This window comes from Phyllostomus discolor, chromosome 4 (assembly GCF_004126475.2).
Source record: "Phyllostomus discolor isolate MPI-MPIP mPhyDis1 chromosome 4, mPhyDis1.pri.v3, whole genome shotgun sequence".
In the NCBI taxonomy this organism is placed as follows: Eukaryota; Metazoa; Chordata; class Mammalia; order Chiroptera; family Phyllostomidae; genus Phyllostomus; species Phyllostomus discolor.
Window position 1 is genome coordinate 166,223,755 of NC_040906.2, and position 22,655 is coordinate 166,246,409.

Genomic DNA, 22,655 nt, shown 5'->3' on the forward strand with positions numbered 1-22,655 from the left:
AAATGCCAAAGGTTAAAGATAAAGAGAGAATCTTAAAAGCAGCAAGAGAAAAGCAGTTAGTTACCTATAAGGGCACTCCCATGTCAGCCAATTTCTCTATGAAATTTTGCAGGCTGGAAGGGATTGACAAGAAATATTCAAAGTGATGAAAATCAGAGTCCTACAGCTAAGATTACCCAGCAAAGCTATCATTTAAAATCGAAGGACATAGAAAGTGGTTCCCAGGCACGAAAAAGCTAAAGGAGTTCATCATCACAAAGCCAGTTTTATATAAAAATGTTAAAGGATCTTTCTTAAGAAGATCAAATCTATGAATATAAAATAGTAATAAATACACATCTATCAACAATTGAATCTAAAAAACAAATGAACAAGCAGAACAGAAAGAGAGTCATAGCTACAGAGAACATTTTGAGGGTTGCCAGATGGGAGGGGGGTTGAGGAGATGGGTGACAGACAGAAAGATGGGCAGAGGCAATTGCTTGCTTTCTGAGCCCTCGCCACAACAGAGCCACAGATCCCACTGGCTGGTACCATATCTGAGACTCCATCAACCTGGCTAATCCTGCCCCAGCTCTGGAGATTCCCGGAGACTCTGCCTCACCCAACTTAGGGGCCCACCCAAATTACTTTTCCATATGAATGGCTGGCCGTGGCTCATGCTTTGCAACTTCCTAAATCCTCTCAAACAGCAACAGCCAGCCTCAGTGAGACCTGAATCCCCATATGCCTTCCTAAGTGGCCCCAGGCATGGCACTAGCAGCAGCTAGCCTATATTCACAGCTTGGCTTCACCTGGGGCTCTCCAAGCCCAGCAAAAGTAGCAACCATCTCAGACTGCTTCATAGCTCAGGCAGGGTGGCCCTGGCAAAATACAGGTGGGTCTTGTACCACTTGGGAACCCCTAGAGCATGCACACCATGTTGACAGCTACAGACCACATCACAGCACCACTACCCTGCCCCTTCACAGCTGATCCTCTACAGAGGGCAGAGGTTGGTGGTCAGTGGTCACAGCTAGTCCTTGCAGTTGACTGGCCTTGGTAAATACCTTCCATTGACCTGCCAATAGCAATCAAAGCTCAACTACAGAAGAATCGTGTACTCAGCCCATACAGAGGGCACACCTACTACATCAGGCCATGTTACCAAGACGGAGTCATAGCAACTCTACCTAATACATAGAAACAAACAGAGGGAGGCCGCCAAAATGAGGAGACAAAGACACATGGCCCAAATCACAGAACAGATCAGAAGTTCAAAAAAAGAGCTAAACAAAATGAAAATAAGCAACCTATCAGATGCAGAGCTCAAAACACTGGTTATGAGGATGCACAAGGAACCTAGGAGCTGAACAGCATAAAACACATCTAGTCAGAAATGAAGGATACACTAATTGAAATAAAGAACAATTTACAGTGAAACAGCAGTAGAGTGGATGAAGCCAAGAATCAAATCAATGATTTGGAACATAAGGACGCAAAAACCAACCAATCAGAACGAGAAGAAAAACAAATCCAAAAAAATAAGGATACTGAAGCAGCCTCTGGACAACTTAAAATGTTCCAAGTGAATTTTTTTGACCCCTCTTTCAACACATTTGCCCATTTTATGGTAGGTGATTTATGAGGACACCTGCCCACACCATGTGGAGTGTTGAGCAGTTTTTCACCAAAACTGGCATGACCCCAGTGCCCCACACTCCCTATTAACCTTATCTCACCCTGAGCAGCTTTTTTTGTTTGTTTCCCCAGATAAGAAAAGCCATCCAAGGGAAACATTTTGCTGATGTGGAAGAGGTGAAACAAAAAACAGCAGAAGCACTAAGAGGCATCAAAATCAATGAGTTCAAAACTGTTTGAGCAGTGGAAAAAAATGTCTCATTAGTTGTATTGCATTAAATAGAGAGTACTCTGAAGGTGACTGATGTTTAAACATGTAAGAACAAATGCACAATGTTTTATAAACAAACTGTTTTTTTTTGAGTCCCCCCTCATACCAACATCATCTGCCCTTTTAAACTAAGATGAAAATTCTATCACTTCACTATATTGCCCCATTTTAATAGTTGATTTCACAGTCCTGGCCAGGTTACTCAGTTAGTTGAAGCATCATCCCATATACCAAAAAGTAGGTAGGTTTGATACCTGGTCAGGGCCCATACCTAGGTTGCAGGTTCAATCCCTGGTTGGGTACGTATGGGAGGCAACTGATCAATATTTCTCTCTCTCCCTCTTCCTCTCTCTAAAATCAATAAATATATCCTTGGGTGAGAATTAAAAAAAAAGACAATGACAAGTTAATATCAGTTTCTCAATTTTCAACTTCACCCCTTTCTATAACCCAGACATTAAACTTACCAATGTCAGTTCAACCAATTTAAATATTAAAGATCATTTAATAATGGCATACTGCCATATTATATAGAGGGTTTACACCTAAGAACACAAAATGTTAGTGGTGATATGGTGTAAGAAATGACTTCTAGACTAGAAAATATGTAAACCATGATGCTGGCTAGAACTGATTGTAGTCAGTTCTGTCAGGCATCATTTTCATTTTGCCACTGGTTTATGATGACCCCAAAAGCACCATAATCCAGTTGCCTATTAGTTTTATCGGCAGCAATTTTTTGTCTTTAAATAGTTATTCAAAGACTTTTACATAATGCTTCAGATGGGAACATAAGCTTTTTAAATTGAAAATCCTTGTGGTTGGCCTTAATATGAGTAGTAGATGTAATCGAATAACTCACAAAGTTAGATTTTGTCTCTGCAGAAGAAAAGAATGGTGTCTTAATGATTTCATTCAGCAGCCGGCAATAGGGCTACACTGGAAAATTCTATTAGTATTTGATGAATGTGTAGGGAAAAAACCTAACTAGCAGTATTATATTAACTACCATTTCCTCAATCATTTGAAATTAAGACTCGCCAAGTGTTTTTCATTTCCATTATGCCTCATAATCTCTAGACGAGGGACTGGCAAACTTTCACAAAGGGCATGACAGTAAATATTTTAGGCTGTCAAAACTACTTATCTCTGCCATTAGTGCAAAGGTGGTCATAAATAACATGTAAACAAACAAGTATGCTGTGTTCCAATAAAATGTTACAAAAACAGGGAAGCCCTCAGCTTGCTGCCCCCTGCTCTCAGCTCATTAGTGTCTTAAGAATGTTCTTGGTGATACAATACAGGAGAAATTTTGGGGTGTAAATTTAAACAAAGACCTGGTGATACATAAATGCCTAGCTAACAAGATTTTTATGTACTTCTGTTTCCACCTGGAGATAATCAATAATGCCAAGGCAAAACAAGACTGAGACACTCAGAACTAGACACAAGGAAAGGCGCTTTGAGACTCTTTTGCTTCTCTGTATGGACCAGAATTCCCAAACTTACAACAGAATGGAGAAGCTCATCCCACAAAGGCAGAAATGGAAAAAAAAAAACCAGAAAGCAAACAAGGTAAAGGGGGCAGGTACGGAAATTATTTTAGAAAAGCCAAGTAAATAGAGACATTAGTGACAAAATCAAACTCTAGAGCCAAAGAATTAAGAAAGTGATCATTCCAATATTGTGAGACACAAAGAAATTTTATAAAAATTATTTTCAGTCTTCCTAAGATTCTCTGGTTGAGACACTGATATCATTTATTTTGGTGGCTCAAATTACATATTCCATCATTTAATGTCATCAATTAAAATGCTGGACTTAAGATGCCTACATAGTTTTAACCAGCCACTGAAGCCAACAACAACAAAAATGTTAATTACCTACTTTCAGTACCTCTAACCCGACTCAACCCCATGATATATTCCTGTCAGATTTAGCACGTCTTCATGCTTGTCTCCTTTTTCTACCCATCAACATTAATTCTCCAGAAGGGATAAAAATTCATTCACATTGAAGGTTAACAAAACTAATGAATGCTCAATTTATTCCTGCCAAATCCAGGGAACTTTCTCAAAACTTTTAAATTTCAGACATCAGCAAAAAAGAGAAGAATTAGGAGAGATGATCAGAATGTTGTTAAAGCCACACCCTAAAAAAGCCAATCCCAATCACTTTCTTGCTACTGTGGCAGAGCAAACAACAGTGTCTGTTCTTCCTTTCTTCTCAGGGCTGCCCAACTAGACTAAATTTTCCAGCTTCCCTTTTGGCTTTATATTGGCAACAGGCAGGAATATGCCTTTCCCTTGGCTAGAATGTGGATACAATATTGAAGGCCATTAGCCACAGTATCAGCCATGCATTGTGTGAGACCTCTTCATGTGAAAAAAATAAACTCTGCTTGTATTTTTCAAGCCTCTGTGAGAACAGACCAAACTACATTCTTTTTTTTTTTAAATCCAAAGGTGTTTGTTGGATAGTTCCCCACTCATCTTGATTCAGGGTGCTTTTAATGCTGCTTCCTTCTCAAGAAGCATCCTTCTGTAAGCCTTGCTTTTTCTCCTGTGGGCTGACAGAGGGCAGTGGAGCAGCCAACACACAAAAAACTACTGTTTGTGTGTGGCTAAATATGGTGGTGATTTATAGCATCCTGGGCATTTCACATCCATGAAGTAGGAATTGAGGCTCTGCACCAGGAGCTTCTCGAAGTTTCCTCTTCTCTTCTGGAGGGAAGAAGGAGATCCTTAGTGAGAGGCATGCTGCCGTGGGGAGGTTGTCACTGCCAGAAAGGCTACATTCTAATAGATACAACTTTTCTGGCAAGCTCTAGCCAATGTCACACTTTACTACCATGTCCAAATTCCTAAGTTAAATATTTATTTAAAGAAGTAGGACACAGCAGTTCCAAGATTATAGTATTGCTTTTTCTTTGACACCATCTTCCTCATCTGATGTTCAAAAAACTGCTGACTCCACTTACATGGAAGCAGAATATGGTACAAACATCAAAGTATCTAAAAATAACAGTTCAGTGCCTCTTTCTTTCCTTTTTTTTTCTTCTGCCTTTCCTCCTTCCTCTCCCTCCCTCTCTCCTTCCCTCTCTCTCTTTTCTCCCCCTTTCTTTTGTAAGTAGGATTATGAAGGGGAGGAGAGGAAAACCTCTACTACATGGAATCACCGTGAGAGCTAAATGTTAAGCCCTTTTAGACTTTCTCCTTTAAAGCTGTAGAGTGTAGACATTAATAAAATATAAAGATTTACGTCTTAAATGGATATATATTTTCTCTTTTCTTGACTTCTGGCTTACTTCCATGATTATTAAACAGGAATATGAACATGGATGGTGCAAGACAGGCAAAAAATTTGGTATGGCTGAATATAGTCAATGGCTCCCTTCTTCCCCCAAAACTAGGTTGTATGGGTTGGCATGCTTTCAGATAGTATCCAAATTGCCTCCCCTCTAAAAAACAGTTTTCTGCCCTTTAAAAATATCCTCACTGAGGATATGTTTTTACAGATTTTATAGAGAGAGTGAGGAAGGGAGGGAAGAATGGAGGAAAGGAAGGAGGGAGAGGGGGGAGAGGAAGATGGAAGGAGGGAGGAAAGGTGGTGGCAGGGGAAGGAGAGAGAAACATTCCCAACCAGGTCCTCTAGGAGCTTATAGTGGAAGATACAGGAACCAAAGGTGTTGGAAACCACCCTGCTTGGTTTCAGAAGCTGTAATCCCCCCATGGCTAAGGCTGAGTGAGAGACATTGGGACCTTAAGCTACTAAGAGACAAAGCTTATCTCCCTGGCAGGGGCGCTGCCTCTGCCCCCTTTACTGCACCCTGCTTGGCCCCAGGCCTGGCCGGTTAGCTAATGATGGGTAAGATTCCTCAAGGGAGGGATGACCTAAGACAGGCATGGTCATGAAGGGGCCCCCAGGGAAGGATCTGGGGGGCTATAGAAAAAGAGGGTGAAGGACCCTTGCCCCTTGGCTTTCTCATAGCCTGAGTCCTCATTCTGTCTGCAAGAAGTCTCCTAATCTCTTAGCTGCCTTACTTCCCCTGACTTAAGCCTGAAACAATGACAGAGGGCAGTGGAGCCCTGTACTGGAAAGGGCAGGTTCCCTGGGATGATCCAGCCTAAGAAAGAATATGGAAAAATCCTGTGAAACCTACTTTGCTAAGAATGCCCTCAATTTTTCTGATAAGGGTCCAAGCAGGAAATGAGTTTGTTTCCCAAAGTTTTATAGCCCCTTAGCTAACCGACCCTGATTCAGAATAAGCCCTCCTAGTTCTTTTCCTTACTGCCTGACAATGATCGATAAGCTTTACCTGTATTCCTGTGCAAACTGAACCCAGTAAAAACCCACTGAGGGACAGGTTCCTGGCCCTTTTTCTTCAAGAGATTGGCCACCTGTCCTCCCCAAGCAGATCATGTCTTGGTAGACTTATTCTCATCTGTGGTGGATGGAAGGCCCTGCGGGCAGAGCCCCCTCCCCCTATAAAGGAAGCTATAGACAATGAAACAAACTTACTTTGGATAGACAACCTCTGTGCCTTGGTTCCCTAATCTGTTAAAATGAACAATATAGAATAGAGTCCCTAATAACTCAAATATAACAGAGCTACCTTTTAATTGCCACTGCCTCCCTTCCCCCCACCTTAAGGGATGCATTAGGTAAGAATCTTCAAAGGTGGCCACATGCCTCTCCTTAACAGAGATCCTGGAAGTCAGCCATAGCTGGCAGCTAAGATGTGTATCACACAACATCTCATGGTCAACTGAAAAAGCCACATTTATTGTACAGATGTCCTTTGGCACCAAAATGCCTTGATTGTCCAAAATATTATTTTGGCTCTCTAATAAATACATACTTATAAATCCTAAAAACAAGTCTAAAAATTAATTTATTCCTCAGCTCTCAATTTGGATATTAATGGCTTCCCATGAAAAATTAGGGACTCAATTGTTTTGGCCAAAATGGAGGCACTGGTAGATACACTTTGCCTCCTCACGTAATAAAAGAAGGAAAACAAATTTCAAAACAAAAAATAACCAGAACTGCCAGAAGTCTGAACTGTATGGAAGTCCGACAACCAAGGAGTTAAAGAAAAAACATTCATCCAGATCGGTAAGAGGGGTGGAAACTGGAAGTCAGATGGAAAGGATGTGGGGAAAGGATGCTCGGAGAGGCTGGGGCTGAAGCACACAGGGTGGCTGGCAGATGGGCAGTCCCACATCTGCGAGCAGATAAACTGGGAGGAATGACTGGGGAGCAATATAGACTGCACAACCCAAGGTTCCAGCACAGGGAAATAAAGCCTCAAAACCTCTGGCTGTAAAAATCTGTGGGGTTTGCAGTGGTGGGGGAAACTCCCAGCCTCACATGAGAGTTCATTGGAAAAATCCACGGGGTTCCAGAACATACACGAAACCACCCACCTACCCCAGAATCAGCACCAGAAGGGCCCAATTTGCTTGTGGGTAGCAGTGGATGTGACTGAAAGCTGGCAGAGAGCAAGTGGCATTGTTCCCTCTCAGACCCCTCCCCATATTCAGCCCCACAACAGCTAAGTGGGTTGCCCCCCCTTGGTGAATACCTAAGGCTCCGCCCCTTATACTGTAACACATGCACCAACAAAAAGATGCGGCCTAAATGAAAGAACAGATCAAAGCTCCAAACATAGAACTAAGCAATGAAGAGATAGCCAATCTATCAGATGCAGAGTTCAAAACAGTGGTAATCAGGATTCTCATAGAAATGGTTGATAATGGTTGCAAATAGAGGAAAAAGTGAAGGCTGTACAAAGGGAAATAAAGAAAAATATACAAGGAACCAACAGTGAAGGGAAGGAAATCAGGACTCAAGTGAACGATTTAGAGCAGAAGGAAGAAATAAATATTCAACCATAAAAGAATAAAGAAACAAGAATTCAAAAAAAGGAGAGGCTTAGGAAGCTCTGGGACAACTTTAAACACTCCAACATCCAAATCATAGGGGTGCCAGAAGAAAAGGAAGAGCAAGAAATGGAAAACTCATTTGAAAAAATAATGAAAGAAAACTTCCCCAATCTGGCAAAGGAAACAGACTTCCAGGAAGTCCAGGAAGCCCAGAGAGTCCCAAAGTAGTTGGGCCCAAGGAAGCAAACACCAAGGCACAACATAATTACATTACCCAAGATTAAATATGAGGAGAAAATCTTAAAAGCAGCAAGAGAAAAGGAGACAGTTACCTACAAAGGAGTTCCCATAAGACTACCAGTTGATTTCTCAAAAGAAACCTTACAGGCAAGAAGGGGCAAGGACCTACATCCAAGATTGCTCTATCCAGCAAAGCTATCATTTAGAATGGGAGAGCAGACAAAGTGCTTCCCAGATAAGGTCAAGTTAAAGGAGTTTATCATCACCATGCTCTTATTATATGAAATGTTAAAGGGACTTATCTAAGAAAAAGATGATGATCAAAAATATGAACAGTAGTCCTGGCTGGTGTGGCTCAGTGGTTGAGTGCTGGCCAGCAAACCAAAGGGTCGCTGGTTTGATTTCCAGTCAGGGCACATGCCTGGGTTGCAGGCCATGTCCCCAGTGGGTGATGTGTGAGAGGCAACCACACACTCACGTTTCTCTTCCTCTCTCCCTTCCCCTCTCTAAAAATAAATTTTAAAAAATCTTTAAAATAAATTTTAAAAAATATGAACAGTAAATGACAACAAACTCACAAGTATCAATAACTGAACCAAAACCAAAAACAGACTAAGCAAACAACTAGAACAGGAATAGAATCACAGAAATAGAGATCACATAGAGGGTTATCTGCGGGAGGGGGGGATGGGGGGAAAATGGTGATCATTTCACAAATGGTGGTAAAGGCACAGGGAATAGAAGCATAAATGGTAGGTACAAAATAGACAGAGGAAGGTTAAGAATAATACAGGAAAAAGAGAAGCCAAAGAACTTATACGTACGACCCATGGACATGAACTAAGGAGGAGAAAAAATGGGACAACTGTAATACCATAATTAATAAAATACATATTTTTTTTAATTAGAGGATTCACTCAAGAAAAATCACCAACACAGGTTTAGAAAGGTAAACACTAGCAAGATGTTACTTTTACTAACCATCTCTTGTTATAATTTTATTAGCAAACTTGACTCAGCTTTATTTTGACATATGCCTCAATTTCAAAAGGCTACTTGTATAATTATGTGAGGTGATAAATATTAACTAAATTTGTTGTGGTGATCATTTCACAATATATCATATAACAAATCATTAAATTATATACCCTGAACAAATACAATGTTGTATTTCAGTTTTATCTCAGTAAAACTGGAAAAATACTAGTAAAATAAGAGCAATAATACCTTAAAATATGGAATATTCTATTTAAAATTTTCTGTCTTTAATGTGTCATTTCCCACATACTAAATGGCATTAAAACTTTCCACATGGAATCACACAAAATATAATAAAAATGTGAAACATTAAATAAAAAACCCTACTTGATTAAATACTAAACAGGATGGCTTTTTTAAAGTACCACATATGAGGGGGGACCCAAAAACCCCCCAGAATTTATTTATAAAGAGTTTTGTATTTATTCGTACGTGTTTAAACTTCAGTCACCTGCAAAGTACTCTCCATTTGATTCAATACACCTATCAAGATGTTTTTTTCCACTGCTCAAAAGTTCTTGAACTCATCAATTTTGATGCCTTTTGATTTTTTATTTCACTTCTTCCATATTGTCAAAATGTTTCCCTTGGAGGACTTCTTTCATCCAGGGACACAAAGAAAAAAAGTTGCTCAGGGTGAGACTGAGTGAATGAGGGGTGGGGCACTGGGGTCATGCCATTTTTTTGGCCACACACTGCTCAACACTCCACATAGTGTGGGCAGGTGTGCTCATAAAATCACCTATCATGAAATGGGCAAACACACTGAAAGAACGGTCCAAAAAAATCCACTGAAGCTGAACGCAGACTCCCACAACAATGCCAACTGGTACAGTGATACAGATGGATCCCTAGAATATTCACCCAGTGGGGAAAGCCAGTACTATATATGGGGCCCACCCTCAAGAAGGTAATTCCTTTTTTCTTTTTTAGGTGCCACCTTGTATGCCTCAATGAAAGTATACTTTCATGCCAAGTAGGCTTCTTGATGGGATAATCTAACAGTTTTAGTAACTCACCTGCGTATTAACCCAGATAATGTAGCTGTTCAGTGACTTTTAATTTAGAAGATATTTGTATTTAGAAGAAGGTAACCTTTAGGAAACTTGACTTTGGGGAGTGAACATACAATGCAAATACAGATGGTGTGTTACAGAATGTACACTTGAAACCTATATAATTTTATTAACCAATGTCACCCCAATAAATTCAATGAAAATGTTTAAAGAAAGAAAAAAAGAGAAAAGTAACTTTTGAGTGCTTGTCATGTACCAGTCACTGTGCTAAAGAGAGTCGTGTGCATTATCTCACCTAGTCCTGTGAGGTAGGTACTATTATTGGCATACCTCTTCTACCACGGGAGGGTGGAGTTTAGATTTTGTACTTAACTCTGCTAACAAATAATATATCCAGTCTTTCAAGTCAGAGCTCCAGAAAGATCCTTAACTTAACTACTGTTCAAAACAGTTGTCTCTTGGTACAACACTTTCAGTAAAATCTCCAGAAAATTAAAGTTACATTATAGCACAAACTTCGTAGGTGGTGACTGAATTTCTCCTTTAGACTTCTCTTTAATATGCCAAAATAATTCTAGACCCTGAGCTTTCCTAAAGCTTTCATCATTTATGGTGCTCTCTGCTGTACCTACCTATTAGAATAATTTAAAAAAACATTAACACTACCAATTATTTCCAAAAGCCCAAAGATACTAATCAAGCTATCTTAATAGTCTTAAACACTATCCTCAAACCAAAAGATAAATGGAGATGGAGAAACTTGCATTCTAAAGTGCCACCATCCAGATAAAATTACTCTGTGAATTAGGGTAATTTCAATCAGATCCTATAAATTGAACATTTTTCTCAAGACCAGCATTAAAGAGTAACTATAAGACAGTTTAAGGGCCCAAACTCTGGAAAGTAAAATTGGCTTGCCACATGACAAATTCAATAGCAAAAGGTGGGCAGTAGGGGCCTGGGAGAGCAGCAACAGTTTAGAAGAGCAATAATAAAAACAATTACAAAATGATTTATCTATTCAAATTTCACTGGTCATTCTGCCTTAATATGATTAATTACTCTCAAAAACCATATGCGGCTTAAAATAAGGCCTAATATCTTACTAAATAGTGTCCTGAATTTTCACACATTACATATTAAGAGAAACCACAATGGCATTTTGTAGCACTAGAAACCCAATTACATTTTCTTATAGGGCACCTGTATTTATGATTTTAACAGTCATTAACACACAACAAACTGTTTTATATAATACAAACCAGTGTATGTGTACACTGTTATTTCTGTAACTTCAAAAGGATTATTTCCTTTAAAATGCAAATGATCACACCATAAACACAACTTGTAAGTGTCACATCAGCTGTTTGGTAATGAGTATCAGATATATTTTTAAAATAATTAAATTATCAGATTAGAGTCTTTTTTAATATAAGGCACTAAGCAAGATAAACACAAAATTATTACTAGAGGAAGGAAGTGTAGGCAGGAGATTCCACTTCAGTTGTGTGACAGGAAGTTCTAGCTATGGAAATTTAGAAACAGGAATACCAAGTTCTGTTTCAGCAAAAGAAAGGAAGGTGAATAAGGGTAAAAGAGGAAGTTCTTTTTAGTCAACAATATGCCATACATTCAAGACAATCCAAAGTCATTGCAAAAGTTTTACAAAAGGTCCAGTTTTTCACTAGGCTTAGGTGGTAATGTAGTTCCCTAGATACAATGGAGCCTGGATTTGCAGTTTCACTGTAACAAGACTGGTTATGGGTCACATTTTACACATCTGTGTAGGGAGGTATGGGTTGCTTGTATCATTAAACTGTTAGTGTCATATCTTAAACTAAAGTTTGAAGATTAATTTTTAGCAACATTACATAAGTAAATCATTTTTAAAAAGTGCATAAGTTTCACAACACTATGAATATACTTAACACTACTGAACTGTACACTTAAAAATGGTTAAGAAAGTAAATTTCACGTTGTTTTTACCACAAAGTGCGTAAGTTAATGAGAAACTATTCCTCTTAAATGTTAATAGTAACTTGTTATGTAAATTTTGATTACTCTAAATTCTTATTATGCTTAATTTTTAATAAAATAATTTGTTGTCATCTTTAACAGCTGGATCCATTTTATGTAATTAATTTTTAAAGATATACACATGAGGATGAACTACAGCGTGAAAATGAAGCACTATTCTCAATTAGCATCTTTCAAATCATCTGAATTCCTTATTGCCAACAAACACTGGTTATAAAATTACAAGTATGTTTCTACTTCAGCTGATTCATTCATTCAGTGAAGAGCAAATCTCGAAATTAATGGAGCAAGATCCCTAACTGAATAGGCTTTTGTTAAAGCGCTGTAGTTTTGGATTGTGAGGTAGGCAGCACTCGCTACACCTCAGACACTGGCGGCCCAGAACGCTAAGGTCAATCATTTCCAATCACTGTCTCAGCTGGCTCAACCCTACCAAATTTGTCAGGCTTTTGTGAATTTCTATCAGGTTCTGTTCAGAAAAGTGTACAAACAAGCTTAGTCTGGTGGCTTGGGAAGAGCCAGAAGCAACCCAGCTTGGCTCGGCCACCTCTGGGAGAAGTGTCCAGGAAAAGAAAACTGGGAAGGATCCAACTTTGCGCAAACCCCCTATCTCAGTCACATCTACCTCCCTTCCTGAAGGGCTGTGTTCTGCGTTCTCGAAAGATCTACCCCTTTCCAACTCAAATGTCATTCCCAGATCAGCTGGTTGAAGGGCAAGCGGCGTCCAACCCACGCCCTTTTCTTCGAACACCTTCTCCAAGTGCCAGCACTGGGTTCAGCTCAATCTGTAGCCCCCATCCAAGCCCTACACGAAAAGGAGCCCTGGCCCACGACCCCACCCGCGGACACGGCTGCCCTACAGAGTCAGCCGGCCGATCCTGGCCTGGGCTGCTTCAGCTGCCTGAGGGGATCTGCTTCTGGGTCTGCTAAGGGTGACCCAGGACGGCCGGGAGGGGCGTCTCACTGTTACAGGGGGGAAAGATGGCCTCACCTTGACTCTGATTTCATAGGTGGTGAAGCGGCCCCGGCCGACCCCCACTGTCTGAGGGTTGCTCACATCGATCTCAAGGAAGTTGCTGGGCGGCCCGTAGGCGTCGTTCAGGTTCTGCGGTTTGGTGATTAGTCGCCGGGTGTCCGCCACTGTCTCCGCCATTTCGCAGTCGCAGCAGCCGCTGCTGTGGGCTCCCTTCGCCCCCGCTGCGTTCCACCGACGCCGCTGCCGCCGCTGCTGCTGGCCGCCGCCGCGGGGACCCCGGCTCGCGCGCAGCAGTGGCGAAGTGAACGAGCACGTAAGGAGGGCGTTCACCCCGAGCGTTCACCAAGCTCCTCCCCCCTGCCCCTCAGGCTTCCGCCCAGTGTGCCTAGGGTAGAGACAGCTGACTCGGGGGAACGGGGAACGCCTCCCCCGGGCAAGGAGGCCCAGCTGAGGCCTCAGACGAGCAGGGCTAACACGGGCGGATTAGTAGGGGCGTCACGGGACTTGTAGTTAAGGGCTGGGTCGGGCCAGACTACAGCGCCCACAATGCACCGGGCAAGCGTGTTGCTGTGGGAAATGCGGACGGGGTGCAGCAGGACCCAGGGATGCAGGGGGCCGGTGCTTCCAGTCCTTCTGTGTTGTCCTGGGCCTGGAGCACTGGGAAGAACGATGGAATTGGTTTAGCGCCGTTTGCAACTGCGGGGACAAAATTTAAAAGGCAAGATATGAGAGGTTTGCGGTGTATAGAAACAAACTGCCTCCGCTAACTCTACGCCAGTCTATTCACTGTCTCACGTTGAAGCACGTTGTGCCTTTCGAGATAACCATTAAACATGCCTCAATAATTTTGACACCAACTTTGAGAGTTGCACCAGACACGTGTCTGCTTTAATAAGTTAAATTACGTAAAATAGGACAGTGGGATAAAAAAATTGCGAAATCACAGCACTAAGATCAAACCGTCATTGACTGGTGGGCCCTCTGAAACAAGATGACAGATTGTAGGTAGGATGAAACCTGCCTTGAACGCCGTATGTTTGGGTGGTCGGCAACTTTTTTTCTTTCATTTGCCATAGACTCTGTAAGATAAAAATTTTAAAACTGGTATGCGTATCTCTACAGCATTTGAAATGAAACTCAAATAAAACTTTATAAAAAATGAAAAGTAGACAAAAGTATAACATAGTTCATATGTAATGAATGCAGGTTTTGAGCACTGAAGTAGAAGGATAAATTTCTGTTCCTGCCTGGAGAGTTAGTTCCCTTAATGTTATATAGTCCCTCAACTCTTTTTGAATTTTTTATGTTGTTTCAGAAGCCAACTTACTTTAAACGATCTGTCCCTTAAAATGGAAAGTTGTCCAGATCACTAGCAACCATTCCTAATAACACTGAGAACAGTTGAAATACACAAATTATTTAAATATGATATGATTATTCCCAAAAAACCCTCAACATTCATTGATTCAATAAACATTGAAAGCCTACTAGGTATTTTCAATTCTAGATACTAGAGGAATAAGGGTAAGACATGGAAATTCTCTGATCTCATTGGATTTATAGTCTAATATATCTTGGGGGAGACAAATAAATAAAATAATTTACCTGCCAATATGATTGGTGTTATAAAGAAAAAAAAAACGGGATGATGTGATAGGGACTGCGGCAAGCTCATTAGACAGGGTGGCCAGGGGAGTCCTCCCTGAGTATATCCCTCTTTGAAAGTATAAGGGTGGCCCTGGCTGGCGTAGCTCAGTGGATTGAGTGCTGGCTGTGAACCAAAGTGTCACAGGTTCGATTCCCAGCCAGCGTACATGCTTGGGTTACAGGCTATAACCCCCAGCAACCAACCACACATTGATGTTTATCTCCCCCCCTTCCCACTCTGAAAATAAATAAATAAAATCTTTTTTTTAAAAAAAGGAAAGTACAAGGGTAATATCAGAATAAATATGCCCAGATAGGACTCCCTGCTGGGCCTGTCTCCTGTTGCAAGAGACCAAATGAGAACTTGACTGTTATGCTTAAAGCAGTGAGCTCAAGAGATGAGTATAGATGACTTTGAATTTAAGAGACTGGGAACCACACTGTATTGTGTTGTTATCCTTGACATCTGAACAAAACAATCATGGTGTAGTTTCATAAAAAGCTTCTGCCTCATTCATTGCAGGCCACGTTAGAGCAGCCACAAGCAGTACAGTTGAGAGCTGTGGGAGAACAGCTACAGAGGAGAGCAGCATAATAAGCAGCATAGCACAGTCATACTGCCTAAAGAAGAGCTTCCTAGTATAAATGTCAGGAAAAACTTAGCTTCATGTTTTTGGTGGTATTCCTAGAAAAACACAAAAAGAATAAGCTACTAGAATTAAGTGGAGAATTTAGCGGCTGAATAACAGTAAAGAATTTAATCTCTAACTTTTCTCTGTCTAGGAAATGTGTAGTTAGAATGGAGATGGAAAAAATATCCTATTCACGACATTGACTAAAAGTTAAAAAAAAATATCCTATGAGGGAAGGAACAGGATCTAGAAGAACAAAATTATAAATTTTTATTAAAGGCCATAAATTAAAACTTGTATAAAAAAGAGTCCATGTTTCTGTATAGAAGAAATTAATATCAGAAAAATGTCACTTAATCCAAAATTAATGAGACAATTATAATTAGAAAACCAATGTGGTTGGTTTGCCCTCCCCTCTGCCTTGGGTGGGTAGGTGGTACTGGACAAGATTTTTTTTTTTACATTCACATGTTGGAGAATAACCAAGAAAATTATGAAAGTAAAAAAAACTAAAGTGGGGTTTGCTTTACCAAATGTTAAAATTTACTATAAAACTACTATAAACAAGAGAGTGGTTTTGGCTCTATATAAAATAGAGTATAGAAACAGATCTCAGTAGAGAACGTGATATACAACAAGAAGCATTTCAGTTCCTTGGGGAGATGGTGTTGACACAGTTGGATGTCCAATAAGATATTTTTTATCTTACCAGGATTCTGGGAAATGAAAGAAAAAAGTTGCAGATCACCAAACATAGGAATAGAGGGGATCACAGAGATGGTCCCCTCCATTATATCATATATGAAAAAATTCCAGATTTAAATGAAAAAAATACGTACATTAGGGAAAAAAATTGGGAGGAAGTTGTATAACCTTGAATAAGAAAGTGCTTCCTAAGCAATGTGGGAAAGAAGCTATAAAGAAAAAGTCATTTAAGTACATTAATTTTTCAATAAAAATTATATAGTAAAAAGCATAATAAAAATTGAAGGAGCTATATGTGTATATAGCAAATAGAATAGTAAAAAGCTAATATTCCTAATATAAAAACTCCCATAAATTGATAAGAAAAAGACCACCTCATAGAAAAACAGGCAAAGAATGTAAATACTCTTCTACATGTTTTTTTCATAATAAACATCAAATCAGAACAATCTTATAAGTGAATACCATTATTGTCCCCATTTCACAAATGGGTAAACTGAGGCACAGAGGCTAAATAAATTAATGATCACTTGACACAAAGTGGCAAAACTAGCTCCAGAATTTATATACTTAAACACTATTTCATGCTGTTTCTTAGATAAATTCAAATGCACAATAAGCATAAAAATGTTCAACCTCAATAATCAAATGAATACGTTAAAGCAAATATGAAATACTATTTTCTACCATACTGGCAAAAATAAAGAACATTAGCATGCAGTGTTAGCGGCAGTGTAAAGAAACAGGCACTCTCACTTTGATGACATGAGTGTGAGTTGTTGTAACCTTTGGGAAAAGTAATTTGATTGTATTTACCAAAATTAAAAATATTCAGGACACTTTGATCCCCCAATCTAACTTTTGCTGCAAGAGGCCTTAGTATTACGCATGTAAGTACAGGTATATCTATTACAGCTCTATTTGTAGTGGTAACACTGTAAATAGCTTGAAGGCCTATTAATAAGAAAATGCTTGACATATAGTATATTCAAATTATATAATACTTTGAGCAAACAGAATAGTCCTGTTTTTGTTTCTTGGAATATTAGAACTATTTTTAGTTATTAGAATTACAAAAGGAATACCCATGATGTATTGGTAAGTGAAGGTCATAGAATAATCTGTGTAGTATGATTCCATTTTGCTAAATAAACAAAACCCTGTGGGTTTATATATGTACTTTTATATGTGCATATTTTTTGTGTGAAAGGATACACTTCAGGCTGTTAACACTGGTAATTCTAGAAAGGGTGGCAATCAAAGTTGGGGGGAGGGATTGGAAGACTCGAACATATTGTAAGGATGGGTTAAAATGTTACCGAGAAACATATAACCAATTTTATGTTTTCCTAACCAACAAATTCTAGAAAAGTAATTTGTCAGTGTGCTTGTATTACTGTGGGCACCTTGAGAGTTGTGTTCCTTGATTAGATTATGTTATCACAGCTTGATGTCTTTGGTCCTTGAGATTCTTCTTCTTTCCGCAATCACCGGACAGTTAGCTGATAGTAATGGTCATTTCCTGTAATGACTTTCTTATAGGCAAAAGGAGATGCTGTCTTGTGGGAGCAGTTGCTTTATATTTTCACTTTAAATTTGTACAGTGGAGTTCTGTTTTACCAACCAGTCTCTTGTGGGTTTGACTAATGCATCACTCTCCCAGACCTGATCACCTCTGAGGAAAATGATTAAACCAAATAGCTGGACCTTCAAAGAGTCAGACTCTGGAATTGTGGGCAAACATAATGCAGACTTGGAAACTTCTCAAGGGCCAGACATGGCCACTTTTCTATCATCTTTCCAGTTCAAAGCATTTCAATTCTCACTCTCTGACCTACTGACTAAACCTACCTCCCTGACTTCTGAGCATTCCCAAAGAAAATCCCAAACCAACTGGCACCTTTGCAAATTTATGGTTTCCAGCTTCAGTTCACCCTTCAGCATACTTCAGCAATCCCTTATTTTATCCTCTCCTTCTCTCATATTTGTACCCCTTTTCCTTACTCTGAGCAAATCACCTCACTTCATGCTGCACAAGGAAAAGTAAAAGCCATGAAGCTCAGTATCTCTTTCCTCACCAGTGAACCCACAGCTTACAACATGTCACCCTCAGAACTTCTCAGAGTGTGAGGCAAGTCCAGGTCACTCCAGCTTTTAAGGTGTGGGAATTTCTGAATTTGGCATTGAGGAAATTATTTATAAACACTGTGGTTTGCTTGTTAATTTTAAGTAACGCATCTACATGATTCCAAAGTCAAAATGCATTTAGATTATTCATGGAAAAATCTGCCTCCCATCCCTATCACTAGCCATCTACTTCCCCTTTGTATGGACAGCCACCGTTACTAATTTCTTGTGTATCTTTGGGTTCTTCCAGAAAAATTCTAGCATGTAAAATGTATGTGTATGCATATATTCACAGGAATGGCTTAATAGGATACACCTTTGTACTTTATTTCCTCTAATAATATCTTGAAGATAGACCCACATCTGTATACCAGCAAAGTACTTCATTACATGATATACCATAATTTAATTTGTCCCCTACTGATGAAATATGTATATGGTGATATACTTTCACTTTCCGCCTTTCACTGTTACAATGCTGCAAGAATAACCTCAAATATAATGTCATCTCAAACATGTGGGATGAAATTTGTAGGATAAATTTTTATAAATAGAATCACTGGACCAAAGGATATATGCATTTATGAAATATTGCAAAATTTCCTTTGGTATAGGTTTTACCAGTATCAAATTATCAAAGCTGAGGGGGAAGGGGTCATGAGTTTGAGCCTCTAATTTGTAGTTATCTGGAAAGAAGTGGGTAACTTAGGCATCCCATTTGTGGCTGGTGTCTTAAGTAGGGACAGTCTTGTGGGACTGAGTCCTTAAATTTGGGGTCTATGCTAACTCCAGGCAGTTAGTGTCAGAACTGAACTGTTAGACACCAAATAAGATTCCAGTATCAGGTTTTGGAGATGATGTCAATCTGTTCTAGTAGCATATCAAATACTCTTTCTCCTCTCAAAGGTTAACTCCTCTACTTCCATAGTCAGGGAGAAGTCAGCACATGGTTGCTCCCTGGACAGTCTGAGTTTGGAGTCTCTCAGAGGCCTGTACTTTACCTGAACACATCTTCATACTGATTTATTTGTATATTTGTTCACAGTTTTATTTAAAGAAGAAATTGTGTTTCCCAGGAGCTAGCCAGGCCTTGCTAGCCTGCCCCATTTGGCAAAATAAGCCTGCTGGTAACTGGACTTGTACTCTCAGTGAGCAGATTGGGGTCTAGGCATGCATGATTGCCCTTGGAGCAGTCTTTCCCATCCTAAGATCCTTTACAAAATTTCTTTTCCAAAATACACAAAATCCTACCCTTGTTATATTTTTTTGTGATTTAGTGCCTCTTCTGTATTGGCAAATTAGGTAGTGCCAAGCTGGTTGTATCAAAATCAGAGCCATCCTATCTTGCTTTTTTCAGGTTCTTCTCCATCAATTACCCCATTTTTCCTATATCTTTCTCTTTGTGGTAGCCATGAGAATGTGCCTCTCAGATCTCCAGCTTCAGGAAATACAGCCTATGGCCTCAGCTGCTGTGCTCTGAAATTCATTACTGTGTTTGTTTTGAGGCTGCATTTTCCATGGGCTGTTTCTAGCCAAATGCTGAGTATATCAATCAAAGGCTGAGAAATGCTCAGACATCAGGGATATAAGGCAGATCCATCCCTGGGAGAAGAGAGACTCCTCTGATAGATGACATTGGATCTAATGTCTGTGAGAGTCAAAAGCAGCCATGAGTGAGCAACTTCTGTCCCCAGTCAAGTGTTTGACTTCTGAGAAAAGGAGGCATAGGATTTCTTTGGAGATAGAAGAACCCTGACATCAGGCAGAGTGTTTGATTTCAACCATGTATCGCCAGACAAGGTTAGTGTAAACCTGGATCAAGGTGAAAATAAACAAGTCCTCAGCTTGGGGAATACTGATAACCAGACACTGCATTCTTTCTTTCAAAAAAATGGATTACCAACTTTTAGAGTAAAGAACCACTAATGTTAACTACAGTAGTGAGTTTCTCAAACATTAATATACATATTAATCACTTGAGGACCTAAAAAATGCAGATTCTGATCCAGGAGCTTTAGGATAAGGACTGAGATTTTGCATTTCCAGTTAATTCCAGTGCTACTGGTCCCCAGAACACACTGAGTAGCAAGGATCTAGAGAATCTCAGGAATGCCAGATTGGTACTAGGGCAGGAGGGAGCCAGAGAAGAGGGACCGTGGTAAACAAGGTTCCGTTTTTACTGTCAGCATCTTTCAGTCTGATCACAGGGACATGTCTGTAGAGTGTGATGAGGGTCACATAGCCCAGTCTTGGGGGTAGCGGGATGAATTCCAGGAGGAAGTGTCAATAAAACTGAGGCATGGAGTTGATGTCTGACAGGCAAAGTGCCTGTGGTTTGGGTGTGCCTGTGTGTGGGAAGTATGTTTTGGAGACAGAGATAAGCACTTGCAGAGGCTCAGAGGAAAGAAAGAGCTATACTTAGTTCAGTGCTGCTGGAATGAAAGAAAAATATGCCAAGGACAAATGCCAGAGGGACAAGGCCATGAAGGGTATCACAGTCTATACTTATGGTTCTGGACATTATCTAAAGACATTCTAAAGGAAACCCCTGAATGGGAGTGACTTAATCTGATTTTTAGTTTAGAAGATCACTCTGTCAGAACTAAGGTAATAGCGGTGGGAATGCAAAGAAGTGAATGGGCTTGAGAAATAGGTCCCCCTGTTTCTCTGGTTTGACCCGAAGAAACACTGCACTAAACAACTGAGGACTGCTCAGCCTGGAAGTCTGTGAGACACCGGGTCAGAGGAGGATGTTGGTGTGCAAAGCACACCATGACATTTATTGGGAGATGAGGGCCCTGACAGGTCTGTGTGGATTGGTGTTAATGTTCTAGTGAAAGGCCTTAACCACAGAGGTATATACTCCTAAGCACATCAAGTTTGATTCGTAGTAGTATTTGCGAGGGAATCAGGCTCTTCTAACTATTCATTTGAGAACACATCCTCATAGGAGGTATATTTGTCCAGAACCTGTGTGTTTGGTTTGGTAGAGAGACTGACAGGCCTGCTAGTCCAAGGTTGGATCCACTAAGCTTTTAATGCTCCCAAATCTGTTCTTAACTTCAACCTTGAGTATAGGCACATCTCCACAATGTTTGGCACCCATCACACCACGCACTCATACAGGCACACATACGCTATTTCTGTTTGTTGTCCTATTGACTAATTCAGACTCACATGTCTCAAATCAGTCTCATCCCCTTTACCCCCAAGTTATTCCCAATATTTACATCCTTTTTGGTATAATTATTATCATTATTTTTCAGATCACTTGGGCTTATGATTCACCTACAGTGAGTCATCTTTTTTTCTTTGTTTCTCATCTGTCCTTTATTCCCCCGGCCATATCTTAGCTTCAGGTAGTGCTAGCCTGCAGAGGTCTCCATGTTGCCTATTTTCTCTGATCTCTCTTATCCATTATCCACAATACTAGCATGCTTTACATATTGCCATTCAGATATGTTTTATATTTATGTTAAATTTTGCTTGACTAGAATTTTATATTTATACAAATATACCTAAGTTGAAGACAATACAATGAGCAAATCAATTCTATTTAATCAGGGCTTGGTAGAGGAGATGGGCAGATTCTTTAGTATCTACATAACCCTAGAAAAGTTACTTTACCTATCTGTGCCTTCATTTCTTTAGGTATGGAGTATGGACAACACTACCTACCCCACAGCATTGTTATAAGCCTTGCAAGTCTTAATATTTTTAAAGCATTTAGGATAGTGTCAGACACAGTGGTAAGCCCTGACATACCTAGAATCTGCATAGGAATTAATAGGGAAACAATCTTATTTAGAAAAAAAGAAAGAAGATGGATGAAAAATCACAAGATGAGGCCTTGAATGCTATGCTAAGGAGTACCTGGGGTGTTCAGCTAGGTTTGGGAGCAGAGGACATTGAACAAATGTTCTGTCCAGATGACTGTGATAGTGGGAAGCCTGTGAGCCTCTTGACAAGAAACCTGAACTTAAATCTATTGACAGAATGTTTTGAAGACTTGACTTCTTTACTGTTGTTCTAGATTCAAAACATTGGTTTTCACAGGCATTTTCAGTCTAAAACTCACACAGGGGTGTCCAGCCTGCAGCCCATGGGCTGCATGCAGCCCAGGATGGCTAAGAATGTGGCCCAACACAAAATCGTAAATTTACTTAAAACATTATGAGACTTTTTTGTCATTACGTGTTGCAATGTATTTAATGTGTGGCCCAGAGAGGCCAAAAGGTTGGACACCCCAGCAATGTCAATTCGTTTAGGCCTCATGTAAAACAGCTGTCACTGGAGATTTATATTACCATAGCTTGCATTTGAGAAAGTCAAATTTTTCAAAATATGGTTAGTTCCAAAGTACATTTTTAATAAAATAGCTTGAATACTTCATTGTGGATAACAAGGTTAAATAAAGGTTCTAATAAGACAAACAACGACAATTTAAATAAATCAGAT

At 39.9% G+C, this 22,655-nt stretch overlaps 1 protein-coding gene and 1 pseudogene across 2 annotated transcripts in view; both read right to left on the bottom strand.

Annotated features, from left to right (window-relative positions):
• SNX3 (sorting nexin 3) overlaps positions 1 to 13,410 on the bottom strand; it is a 39,209-nt gene extending 25,799 nt beyond the window's left edge. Inside the window, exon 1 of one of the 2 annotated variants that reach the window (XM_028509942.2) lies at positions 13,102 to 13,410. In XM_028509942.2, the coding sequence (XP_028365743.1) occupies positions 13,102 to 13,263 (162 nt within the window). In that variant the 5' untranslated portion in view covers positions 13,264 to 13,410. The remainder of the gene's footprint in view (positions 1 to 13,101) is intronic. The other variant, XM_028509938.2, reaches the window with a different exon arrangement.
• On the bottom strand, positions 3,882 to 4,952 carry LOC118500292 (annotated as a pseudogene).
• Positions 13,411 to 22,655: the final 9,245 nt, after the last annotated feature.